Genomic DNA, 13,698 nt, shown 5'->3' with positions numbered 1-13,698 from the left:
GGCTGAATCCTGAATGACTCCTATTTGTATAAATAGGGGACTACATAGGCGGCAAAATGTAGTTTTTTTTCCTGCCATGGAAGTGCACTTGTATACCGAGGAGGAAGCAGTTTGCATTACAGCCGTGAATGAGGATTCAAAGTAGCATTAATTTTACATCATGGATAGCAATAACGACAGTGTTCACAGTGAAAGCGAGTTTTACTACCCTGAAGAAGACAAAATAAAAACATTTCAGGAGAAAGCTAAAAACCTGTAACTTGCTAACACCAAGCAAAAACATGGCTGAATCCTGAATGACTCAATTTTGTATAAATAGGGGACTACATAGGTGGCAAAATTTAGTTTCTTTTTCCCTGCCATGGAAGTGCGCTTGTATACCGAGGAGGAAGCAATTTGCATTACAGCCGTGAATGAGGATTCAAAATGGTGGCTCGACTCGGTTTTCCCTTTCGGGCGCTCTCGTTTTCTGTTAGAATTTGGTAAAGAAAAAAATAAATATACTATTTACCAGCTTAAGGTCGGTTCGTATGGTGAAATACCGTGACCTTGGTCAGTACTTTCAAGACCTCGGTCAGAGTATTTCACGATATGAACCTCCCTGCTGGTAAATAACATATATGTACTGTGCAAAAAATCTTCGACACCATCTTGTCTTCAATATTTATTTTATGACTTATGCATTATGGTGTCAGTAAAAAAAAATTCCAGACATTACTTTTCCAACAATATATGTTTGCATGTCAGTAAAGATAGTAACATATAAGGCATGGTGGCAAGCTATCAAATTTTACCAAAAACTGAAGCAAATGTAACAGACTCCAGAGTGGTTCTCTAAGATGCTTAGAAAAAACTTATTAGCCAATTCCTTTATAAAACTGCATAAAGTATATCTGAGCCTACAGATGCATTTAAAAAAAAGCAAACAGTTGTCCCACCAAATATTGACTTTACTGTTTTATTGTTTGCTGCTCTTTATAGACAGATTTTTCATGTAGAAACATTCAGTTTCATTAAATGTTAAATTAGGGCAGCACAGTGTTGCAGTGGTTAGCATTCTGAGTTTGAACATCGTGGCTGACTGGGGCCTTTCTGTGCAGAGTGTACGTGTTCTCCCTGTGCCTGTTTCCTCTGGATGCTCTGGTTTCCTCCCACAGTCCAAAGGTCAACTGGCTACTCTAAACTGTCCAGAGGTGTGAATGTGAGCAGGCTTGTCATACTCGAGTCTGACTCATCTCATCTCTCTCTCATTATCTCTAGCCGCTTTATCTTTCTACAGGGTCGCAGGCAAGCTGGAGCCTATCCCAGCTGACTACGGGTGAAAGGCGGGGTACACCCTGGACAAGTCGCCAGGTCATCACAGGGCTGACACATAGACACAGACAACCATTCACACTCACATTCACACCTACGGTCAATTTAGAGTCACCAGTTAACCTAACCTGCATGTCTTTGGACTGTGGGGGAAACCGGAGTACCCGGAGGAAACCCACGCGGACACGGGGAGAACATGCAAACTCCACACAGAAAGGCCCTCGCCGGCCACGGGGCTCGAACCCGGACCTTCTTGCTGTGAGGCGACAGTGCTAACCACTACACCACCGTGGCGCCTCGAGTCCGACTCGTACCCTAATTTTAAGGACTCATGACATGACTTGGACCTGAGCACTGATGACTCGCACTCGTGCATTAACAACCATTAGAGCCACCAATTAGCCTAACCTGCATGTCTTTGGACTGTGGAGGAAACCCACATGGACACGGGGAGAACATGCAAACTCCACACAGAAAGGCCCTCGTTGGCCGCTGGGCTCGAACCCAGGACCTTCTTGCTGTGAGGCGAAAGTGCTAACCACTACACCACCGTGCCGCCCCTTACTAAGATATCACTTCTGCAATAGATATAGAATCAAAAACTGTCCAAAGAATTGCATTAAGATTTTTTTTTCAATTCATTCATTTTTTTTAATTAAATGTGTTACATTTACTTGTCACAGGGTGAGAAGGGTGCCACAGGTGAACCTGGACCAAGAGGACCATATGGATTACCTGTAAGTCCATTGTTTTAATTCTAGAAAATTCAGTAAAAACTACTTATGTTAACACTGATACTACTATAAATAATCAGTTAAATTAAACTGTGAAATAATTTTTTGGTGGATTTTAATTTGTGGACATTTTTCCCCTTCAGGGTGCTGCTGGGACACCTGGCTTGGATGTGAGTTGCCAATCCACATTACTGCCGAGGCTATTTTTTTTTCCTGTTCATTTTGTTTTGTTACAGCATTTTGTCACTCAAGTTATGCATCCCTCAGTAGTTAGGCCTCAAGGCATGTGTAATTATTTGAAGTTGTATTTTGCAGGGGTTACCAGGCTTAAGGGGAGAGAAGGGCGACGTGGGGGAAAGAGGAGAAAAGGTGACCATGACATAGATAAGTTTGCTCAGGGAATATTTCAGCAACCTCAATTCGAAGATCTGGTGTCAATGGACAATGAAAGCTTATCTTAGGGACAGGACTGCATATTGGTAATGATATTATACATTACCATAATGCTCTATACATGTTAATGTATAATTGTAATTTAAGCATTGCAATGCAATGTCCTTTATCTGCCATATGCTCCACATGGACATTAAATATTTAACCCCCGTTTATAAGCATGCTCTCGATTTATTCATTCATTCTTCTTCAGTCACCACTTTGTCCAGGTCAGCGTCACAATGGATCCAGAACTTATATCCAGGAACACTGGCAGTGAGGCAGGAATACACCCTGGTTATGACACCTGTCCATTGCAGGGCACCAAGCACACACATTCACACATGGTAGCAATTTAGCATAGCCAAGCTACTTGCCAACATTTTTGGACAGTGGGAGGAAACCAGAGAACCCAGAGAGCATGCTCGCAGTTAATCAAAATATACTTGATAATATTTTTTTTTCCATTCAACATTTCATTTTCACATCATTTTATCACCACATAATCACCCAAACTACCTTAAAAAACAGCAAAAATATATCCTGGGGTTTGATTTGATTAAATCTAGTCTTACACTAATAATAAATATTTCAGAGATAGTCCATTGACAGCAGGAATAGCTGCTGAATTGTAAATCTGCATTTCCTATAGTCTATTCTCTCATTCCTCTCATGCATGCTGATCACTGCTGAACTATTTCTACCTAACTCAGCTTTTTATCATCTGACTGATACTGGGCAACTTTATACATGTTTAAATGTCATGGAATGTGCTAGACATGCTTCAAGGAGAATAGAAACCAACAAATATTGCACACATTTTGCTACACATTGTTTAAAAAAAAAAGGAGCTTCCTGTCGACTGGTACAATATGAAGGTTTTTTTTGCATTAACTCATATAACATAAGTATAAACTTAACATAAGGCTAACAGAATGATTATTGTTTATTTGATCTTTTCTCTTATGCTTAACTACTATTATGAAATATGGAGGAAGCTACTGATAACATACGTAAGTGTCTTGTCTTCATAAGAAAGCGTGCCTTGAAGATTTGCCTTTTTTCCACAACAGTCAGATTCCATGACATGACGGGTAGATTAGGACATTTTTAATCACTGCTGGTTGTGTATAATCATAAACAATGCTGCCTCGTTTATATCAATTTTTAGAAAACTGTATCCCTGCCTTGCAGACAATTACACATAATACTTTAAACATTTGTGACATATGACGTCCTAGGAATTCTTCCAATTTCACAAGCATTAAATTCACAAATCCCCATATTCATCTTTTCTTCATCAAGTTCTATGATATAAACCAAAACAAATATCCATCATCATTACTGATCCCATCAACTATAAGAAAGGGATACAGTTTTTTTGCTGTGTGATTTTATGTGTAGATAAGATGTGTTATTTGGGCTCTGGGGTGTCTTCTGCACACTTTCTCTTCCCTTGTGGCCTCTGAGACTCATCATTCCTTCTCCCTTCACCTGCAGATGTAGCCTCCCTGGTTCCCCTTTTCTGATGTCCTATCCCTATCTAACGTCCTTTCATTTACTGGATGATAGCTTTATCATTTACTGACATAAAACTCACTTTTAATGAAGCTGAATGCAGACCAATTTTGTGTGGGTTTGCAGGTTTACCTACATTTTTCCCCATCAGTGTTACCTTTCCTTCTATAATACAACACCAATTCCAAAAAAGTTGGGACACTGTGTAAAACAGAAATTAAAAAAGAATGTGAAGATTTGCAAATCATGGAAACCCTATATTTCATTGAAAATAGTACAAAGACAACATATCAAATGTTGAAACTGAGAAATTTTATTGCTTTTTTAAAAATATATGCTCATTTTGAATTTGATGTCAGCAATACATTTCAGAAAAGTTGGGACAAGGGCAACAAAAGACTGAAAATGTTGTGTAATGCAAAAATAAAACTAATTAGGTTCATTGGCAACAGGTCAGTAAGAAGGAAGTGGGTATAAAAAAGAGCATCCCAGAGAGGCGGAGTCTCTCAGAAGTAAAGATGGGGAGGGGTTCACTGCTCTGTAAAAGACTGTGTGGGCAAACAGTGCAACAATTTAAGAATAACGTTCCTCAATGTAAAATTGCAAAGAATTTGGGAATCACATCATCTATGGTACATAATATCATTAAAAGATTCAGAGAATCTGGGGAAATCTCTGTATGCAAGAGACAAGGCTGAAAACTGACAGTGGATGCCTGTGATCTTCAGGCCTTCCGGAGACAGTGCATTAAAAGCAGACACGTGTCTGTAGTGGAAATCACTGTATGGGCTCAGGAACACTTCAGAAAACCATCGTCTGTGAAAACAGTTCATTACTGCATCCACAAATGCAAGTTAAAACCAAATATAAACAATATCCAGAAACACTGCCACCTTCTCTGGGCCTGAGCTCTTTTACGATGGACTGAGGTGAAGTGGAAAACTGTACTGAGGTCTGACGACTCAAAAGTAGAAATTCTTTTTAGAAATCATGGACACCACGTCCTCCAGGCTAAAGAGGAGAGGGACCATCCGGCTTGTTATCAGTGCAGAGTTCAAAACCCAGCGTCTGTGATGGTATGAGGGTGCATTAGTGCACATGACATGGGTAGCTTGTACATCTGGGAAGGCATCTGCAATGCTAAATGATATATACAGTGGTGCTTGAAAGTTTGTGAACCCTTTAGAATTTTCTATATTTCTGAATAAATATGACCTAAAACGTCATCAGATTTTCACACAAGTCCTAAAAGTAGATAAAGAGAACCCAGTTAAACAAACGAGACAAAAATATTATACTTGGTCATTTATTTATTGAGGAAAATGATCCAATATTACATATCTGTGAGTGGCAAAAGTATGTGAACCTCTAGGATTAGCAGTTAATTTGAAGGTGAAATTAGAGTCAGATGTTTTCAATCAATGGGATGACAATCAGGTGTGAGTGGGCACCCTGTTTTATTTAAAGAACAGGGATCTATCAAAGTCTGATCTTCACAACACATGTTTGTGGAAGTGAATCATGGCAGGAACAAAGGAGATTTCTGAGGACCTCAAAAAAAGTGTTATTGATGCTCATCAGACTGGAAAAGGTTACAAAACCATCTCTAAAGAATTTGGACTCCACCAATCCACAGTCAGACAGATTGTGTACAAATGGAGGAAATTCAAGACCATTGTTACCCTCCCCAGGAGTGGTCGACCAACAAAGATCACTCCAAGAGCAAGGCGTGTAATAGTCGGCGAGGTCACAAAGGACCCCAGGGTAACTTCTAAGCAACTGAAGGCCTCTCTCACATTGGCTAATGTTAATGTTCATGAGTCCACCATCAGGAGAACACTGAACAACAATGGTGTGCATGGCAGGGTTGCAAGGAGAAAGCCACTACTCTCCAGAAAAAACCACTGCTGCTCGTCTGCAGTTTGCTAAAGATCACGTGGACAAGCCAGAAGGCTATTGGAAAAATGTTTTGTGGATGGATGAGACCAAAATAGAACTTTTTGGTTTAAATGAGAAGCATTATGTTTGGAGAAAGGAAAACACTGCATTCCAACATAAGAACCTGATCTGTGAAACATGGTGGTGGTAGTATCATGGTTTGGGCCTGTTTTGCTGCGTCTGGGCCAGGACGGCTTGCCATCATTGATGGAACAATGAATTCTGAATTATACCAGCAAATTCTAAAGGAAAATGTCAGGACATCTGTCTATGAACTGAATCTCAAAAGAAGGTGGGTTATGCAGCAAGACAACGACCCTAAGCAAACAAGTCGTTCTACCAAAGAATGGTTAAAGAAGAACAAAGTTAGTGTTTTGGAATGGCCAAGTCAAAGTCCTGACCTTAATCCAATCAAAATGTTGCGGAAGGACCTGAAGTGAGCAGTTCATGTGAGGAAACCCACCAACATCCCAGAGTTGAAGCTGTTCTGTACGGAGGAATGGGCTAAACTTCCTCCAAGCCGGTGTGCAGGACTGATCAACAGTTACCGGAAACGTTTAGTTGCAGTTATTGCTGCACAAGGGGGTCACACCAGATACTGAAAGCAAAGGTTCACATACTTTTGCCACTCACAGATATGTAATATTGGATCATTTTCCTCAATAAATAAATGACCAAGTATAATATTTTTGTCTCATTTGTTTAACTGGGTTCTCTTTATCAACTTCTAGTACTTGTGTGAAAATCTGATGATGTCTTAGGTCATATTTATGCAGAAATATAGAAAATTCTAAAGGGTTCACAAACTTTCAAGCACCACTGTACACGTTTCAGAACAATATGCTGCCATCCAGACAAAATCTTTTTCAGAGAAGGCCTTCCTTCTTTCAGCAAGACAATGCCAAACTGCTTTCTGCACATTAAAACTGCATGGCTCTGTAGAAAAAGAGTCCGGGTGCTAAACTGGCCTGCCTGCAGTCCAAACCTGTCTCCCATTTAAAACATTTGGCACATTATGAAGCGCAAAATGTGAAAAAGGAGACCCCGAACTGTTGAGCAACTGAAACTGTATATCAGGCAAGAATGGGACAACATTTATCTTTTAAAACTACAGCAATTGGTCTCCTCAGTTCTCAAATGTTTATAGAGTGTTGTTAAAAGTAGAGGTGATGCAGCCCAGTGGTAAACCTGCCCCTGTCCCAACTTTTTTTGAAATGTGTTGCTGACATCAAATTCCAAATAAACATATTTTTCAAAAACAATAAAATTTTTCAGTTTCAACATTTGATACATTGTTTTTGTACTATTTTCAATGAAATATAGGGTTTCCATGATTTGCAAATTATCGCATTCTGGTTTTATTTACAGTTTATATAGCGTCCCAACATTTTTTGGAATTGGGTTGTATATTTAGTTTTGCAAACACATTAATAACATTGAAATAAATAAAGATATATGCATAAAAATTTATCTGTAATAGCATCGGTCTCATTTATTTTGAAAAAAAAATTCTCTAGCTGATCACACCATTGTGTCCACAGGGGGAGAAGGGAAAGAAGGGCAAAAAAGGGCCTAAGGGGGAGAAAGGAGAACAGGGTGCCCCTGGATTAGATGCACCCTGCCCATTGGTATGTGCCAGCTGAGGGCTGGAAAACCTCACTGTGATCCAAAGGCAGCTGAATCCCTCAGGGAGGAGTGATTCTTTGCACAGTCTGGCAACCCAAATCCCCCTACAGTGTGTGCTTAAACCTCTAGTGGTGTCTTGCTTTCCATATTCTCTACCACAGTGTTTTGATACGCAAAATGTCTATCACAATCTGTTCATCATTACACGCTACAGATGGAAATGGAAAGGTGGGTAAAAGTGGTTGCCAACCAGTGCTAGGCCACTCCTCTCTGCCCTGTGCCGTGCCCTCACAGTGAGAGGCCGGAAGGGCGCCTGCAGCCTCTATCCCAGTAACACTCCCAGTTCCGTTTCTATGACACAGGGTTTCCGGGGCTTTAAGGGTGAAAAGGGTGAGCCAGGCCAGCCTGGTCTGGATGGGCTGGATGCTCCGTGCCAATTGGTACAGTATCCTCTTTTCCTATCCTCTCCTGTGCATGCCACCATACTCTGTGTTCACACTATGGCATAGCTCCCACATGCATTCATGGCATAATGTCAAAGTTTTCAGCCTATTCTTCAACATACTGACTGGCTTATGAGTTGAGTGGGAAAATGGACATTACTCTGTTACTCATCCATCTGATACATACCGTGCATGTGCTACTTGGAACATAATTAACTGCTTTAAATTGCTTTGTTTTGTGCATTGCATTCATAATTTAGTAGCCACATCATTTACTATCAGTCCTGCTTACACTATTAGTGATCTTTCTCCTCCCCAATAACAGAACAGTAACCCAAGATATACAATATTATATTTATTTAGTATCAGCCATGTAGAATGTCAATGGAAATTTCCTAGACATAATTAACACTCGCCTTTGCAACTTTGCTTTCAATTAAGACCCTTTCCTTGTCATTTTGATTAAATCTGTCTTGGCAAAATTTATATAAATTCCTTGTACCAGAATATTAGCTGTATCAGAGTTTTTAGATGCTATAACCGACACTGACTAACCTGCGCCCCGTAACTTGAAACTGCATAACTTTCATTGCTTTAGCAGCATGGGTCTAGTCTTCATATCCGTACTTATTTTCTACCTGTTCCAGTTGGGCACAGCACAAATAAGGATGTGTTCAGCCCTTGGCTCCTCCTGCACCATTTTAAAGTTTTGACTCCTTTGTAAACCATAATGTAGCTCGTGATTAATTATTAATTATTCTATGGCATATAGGTTTATATATTTGGGGTACTTTAGTGGGTTTCATGTACTTCTTATGCTTCATGCACTTTGTTGCCAAATGTTTATTTTGCCTTCATTTGGGTTTAGATTACTATATTATTGCATGTACTTTCTTTCTCCAAATATTCTAAGAGCATATACACTACCTCACGCTTAATAGAGTTTGGTTGTACATGTGTTCCTTTTTTTAAACAGGATTTTATGTGTGAATATTACATCTTATGTTTCTTATTGCATGCACTAGTCTTTTGTGTGTCCTTGGTAAAAGAAAGGTTTTTAATAGTCTTGGTAAGCTAGAAAATTTGGAAACATAAATGTTGTGGAAAATCACATACAGCAGGGAAAATAAGTATTGAACGCATCAACATTTTTCTCAGTAAATATAATTCTGATGGGAATATTGACGTGAAATTTTCATCAGATGTCAGTAACGAGAAATCAAAACATATATGTCCATAAATTAAGTGTAATAAAGTGGAATGACACAGGGAATAAGTATTGAACACGCTTACTGAAATTTATTTAATACTTAGTAGAAAGGCCTTTGTTGGTAATGACAGCTTCAAGACGCCTCCTGTATGGAGAAACTAGTCGCATGCGTGATTTTGGCCCATTCTTCCACACAAACTGTCTTCAAATCTTGAAGCCTCTTCTATGAACTCTGATCTTCAGTTCTTTCCATAGATTTTCAATTGGATTCAAGTCGGGTGATTGACTGGGCCATTCTAGCAGCTTTATTTTCTTTCTCTGAAACCAATTGAGAGTTTTCTTGGCTGTGTGTTTGGGATCATTGTCTTGCTGAAATGTCCACCCTCGTTTCATCTTCAGCATCCTGATAGATGACAGCAGGTTCTTATCAAGAATCTCATCTCATCTCATTATCTCTAGCCGCTTTATCCTTCTACAGGGTCGCAGGCAAGCTGGAGCCTATCCCAGCTGACTATGGGCGAAAGGCGGGGTACACCCTGGACAAGTCGCCAGGTCATCACAGGGCTGACACATAGACACAGACAACCATTCACACTCACATTCACACCTACGGTCAATTTAGAGTCACCAGTTAACCTAACCTGCATGTCTTTGGACTGTGGGGGAAACCGGAGCACCCGGAGGAAACCCACGCGGACACGGGGAGAACATGCAAACTCCACACAGAAAGGCCCTCGCCGGCCCCGGGGCTCGAACCCAGGACCTTCTTGCTGTGAGGCGACAGCGCTAACCACTACACCACCGTGCCGCCTCTTATCAAGAATGTCTCGGTACATTTCTCCATTCATCCTTCCTTCAATTATATGAAGTCTGCCAGTACCATATGCTGAAAAACAGCCCCACACCATGATGTTCCCACCTCCAAACTTCACTGTCGGTATGGTGTTTTTGGTGTGATGTGCAGTGCCATTTCTCCTCCAAACATGGTGTGTGCTATGACATCCAAAGAGTTCAATTTTGGTCTCATCTGCCCAGACTATATTCTCCCAGTATTTCATAGGCTTGTCCAAATGTTGTGCAGCAAACTTTAAATGAGCTTCAACATGCTTTTTGTTCAGCAATGGAGTCTTGCACGGTGAGCGTGTATAGAGGCCACGGCAGTTGAGTGCATTACTTATTGTGTTATTTGAAACAGAAGAAGAAAGAAGAAACCTTTATTTGTCACATGCACACTTCAAGCACCATGAGATTCATCCTCTGCATTTAATTCATCTGAAGCAGTGAACACACACACACACACACACACCCAGAGCAGTGGGCAGCCATCAGTATGTTGTGCAGCAATAAGGTTGCGAAGGTCTTGAGACAGCTCTTTGCTTTTACCCATCATGAGATGCTTCTTGTGTGACACCTTGGTAATGAGGAACCTTTTTATTGGCCATCAATTAGGACTAAACCAGCTGATATTAATTTGCACTGATAGGGGGCAGGATTGCTTTCTAAACACTGACAGATTTCAGCTGGTTTCCTGGCTTTCTGTGCCTTTTTGCACCTCCTTTTCTTCATGTGTTCAACACTTATTCCCTGTGTCATTCCACTTTATTACACTTAATTTATGGACATAAATGTTTTGATTTCGGGTGGTGTCGTGGTTAGCACTGTCACCTCACAGCAAGAAGGTCCTGGGTTCGAGCCCAGCAGCCGGTGAGGGCCTTTCTGTGTGGAGTTTGCATGTTCTCCCCGTGTCCGCATGGGTTTCCTCCGGGTGCTCCGGTTTCCCCCACAGTCCAAAGACATGCAGGTTAGGTTAACTGGTGACTCTAAATTGACCGTAGGTGTGAATGTGAGTGTGAATGGTTGTTTGTCTCTATGTGTCAGCCCTGCAATGATCTGACGACTTGTCCAGGGTGTACCCCGCCTTTCGCCCGTAGTCAGCTGGGATAGGCTCCAGCTTGCCTGCGACCCTGTAGGACAGGATAAAGCGGCTACAGATAATGGATGGATGGATGTTTTGATTTCTTTGTATGTGTGAATTACTTGGGTTGTTACCAACATCTGGTGAAAATTTCATGTCAATATTCCCATCAGAAATGTATTTACTGAGAAAAATGTTGACGCGTTCAATACTTATTTTCCCCGCTGTATAACTTAAAATGGTAAACAAACAAATACTGTTTCATTTTCTTATCCCTTTCCACAATAGGGGCCAGATGGATTACCAATGCCTGGCTGCTGGCAAAAGGTAAGTATAAAAACTCTATAGTTACAATACAATACTATATTATATAGATGCAAGTGTTTTACTGGGAAATACGCCACTCATATTTTTCATACGAGCTACATCCAGGACATGGAGATCCAAAACCGTGACATAAATCTCTACATGTCGCTCGTGAGGAAATCGATGAATTGTTTTGATAAATGTCGGTACTTTTTGTTTGTGAATGTGTCTATACCGGTATAATAAAAAGAAAATCACACGTTGGCTTGAAGATATGAAGTTTATCTTCTCGTGTTGAAAAACTTGCATTTTTCATACGAAATACATCGCGGATCTGAGTGACATATTTTCCGATATTTCACTCCGATGACGTCACTCCTAGTGTTTTCCCACTGACTAGATGTGTGTTGTCAAAATGGCGAACTGGCTCAAAATTAAAATTCTTTTGATTAACTTGCGAGTTTTTTTTTTTTGTGGATGTGTCCATATATTATAAAGAATATTACATGGTGTCACAAAGATATTAGGTTTATCTTCTCGTGTTGAAAATATATTCGCTCGGTTATTTCACACACTTGTGATTATATTCACCACTCAAAGATAAACTTGATATCTTTGCACAACTGTATAATATCCTCTATTATGCTACAATACTAGTTGTTGTTGTTGTTTTTTTCTAAACACAATATTAAAGTCTGTGTGCTGCCCTGCTCTTGTAAAACTGCATGGGTTTTAAAATGCAAACCTGAGTAACAGTGTGTGATTTTAACCATGAGCCATTGACTGTCTCGTATCTTATAACATCCTTTTTCTTTTTTTTTTTTGTGATTCTCTTACAGTGAACAGTCTAACTCAAACCGCATGGAATTTGTAAATAATGCTCCATTATTGTATTTATAGTTTTTATTTTTAATTGTGAAGAAGAATATAAATGGATCTTAATATAAATATGTGTGTACACTGAGGTAAAAGTGAAAAGATCATGAGCCTCACCATGCCCAGCTGCTTCTACTCACCCTTGTGCTGTCATGGCGGTGTGTGTCACATTCACATAAGCATGGTGGAGTTTAGATCATGTGTGTGACCCACCACAAGACTCTTGAACACAAGAACAGGTTTGCATGGTCCTTGGGAAAAGAGCGGATACAGAAATGGATTAATGAGGTGCAAGAAAAAGGTGGAAGAGAAAGAGGAGGCGATGGAGAGATCAGGACTTGTTCATATCATCATGTCGTACTACCAGCTCAAAAGACTAAAGACTGTCCACACAACCTAAAATAAGCATGTCTATATCACATTGTGCTGTGATCAAAATGCTATGGCTTCTGCAGAGCACTAACCAACTGTTCTTACTTTGTCTAATAAGGAACGTTTTGCCCAAAGGTTTAATTTACTTTTTGTCATCTTCCCAAGGGAGTCACACCTTGGCTGGTGGCCTGAGAGAGTCATTTAAGTGGAGGTTGAATGAGATTGTTGGTTTCCTTTATTGTTAAGAGGTCAGTTACTTCAGCAGTTCGGGATTTAATTCCCTGAGCGCCGTGACTTATTGAAATGAACAACGAACTGTAATCACAGGATAAGTGGAAGAAAGAGCAGCAGCTGCACTGTCTTCATCTAATCCTGTGTCAGGTGGCAGATCAGAAACTTCAACCTAAATGCTCTCTACTGGAGTGAGTGCGTGCAAAAGGATGGAGATTTCCAACACCTGTCGCATCGTCAGGAACGGCGTCTCAGTATTCCTCTGAAACGGAAAGCTTGATGGGATCTCCTGAGATGACGTGATGACATTTTTTTAATCAATAGTCAATAGTGACTCAAGTCTTTTGTTATTAAATTATTGTCATTCCCTTATTGTAAGCATTTACTTTGTGTTTTGAAAAATGTTTCACAGAATGAACAATTCCGAAATGTACAATATTACAGCTGATGAAAAACATTAAAAAAAAAAAACATTCTCTTCATAAAGATCACAAACAGTTGATGACAGAAATACAGATTTTTCTTTCTTTGTAGTGTTTTTATGGTTTTAATATAACTGACGTTCCTGCATGTCAAGGTTGAATGAAATAGTGTCCTTTGTCCCTGTAAACTTTGACAACTTTTAAGGAGTGCATGTTTTCTTCTGAAGCTAGCAGTTATGTTAGTTATCACTCCGAATTTCATTTAACAACATGTTTTATTTCTGTCATTTGCACCAAAACATTTTTACATCGTGTGACATGTAATTTATAAAAATGTTGATTTACACAAGTGTTTCCAATC

At 39.9% G+C, this 13,698-nt stretch overlaps 1 protein-coding gene across 1 annotated transcript in view; it reads left to right on the top strand.

Moving 5' to 3' along the window:
- The window catches only part of LOC132887957 (collagen alpha-1(XXV) chain), a 344,762-nt gene extending 331,474 nt beyond the window's left edge, over nucleotides 1-13,288 (top strand). The window contains exons 34-38 of the mRNA XM_060923795.1: nucleotides 1,998-2,051; nucleotides 2,192-2,218; nucleotides 7,478-7,564; nucleotides 11,419-11,457; nucleotides 12,276-13,288. Coding sequence (XP_060779778.1) covers nucleotides 1,998-2,051; nucleotides 2,192-2,218; nucleotides 7,478-7,564; nucleotides 11,419-11,457; nucleotides 12,276-12,278 — 210 coding nt within the window. The 3' untranslated portion in view covers nucleotides 12,279-13,288. The remainder of the gene's footprint in view (nucleotides 1-1,997; nucleotides 2,052-2,191; nucleotides 2,219-7,477; nucleotides 7,565-11,418; nucleotides 11,458-12,275) is intronic.
- Nucleotides 13,289-13,698: the final 410 nt, after the last annotated feature.

The sequence above is a fragment of the Neoarius graeffei genome, chromosome 1 (assembly GCF_027579695.1).
Source record: "Neoarius graeffei isolate fNeoGra1 chromosome 1, fNeoGra1.pri, whole genome shotgun sequence".
NCBI lineage: Eukaryota > Metazoa > Chordata > Actinopteri > Siluriformes > Ariidae > Neoarius > Neoarius graeffei.
Note: the sequence above shows the minus strand (reverse complement) of the source record. Positions and strands in the feature narration are given on the sequence as shown.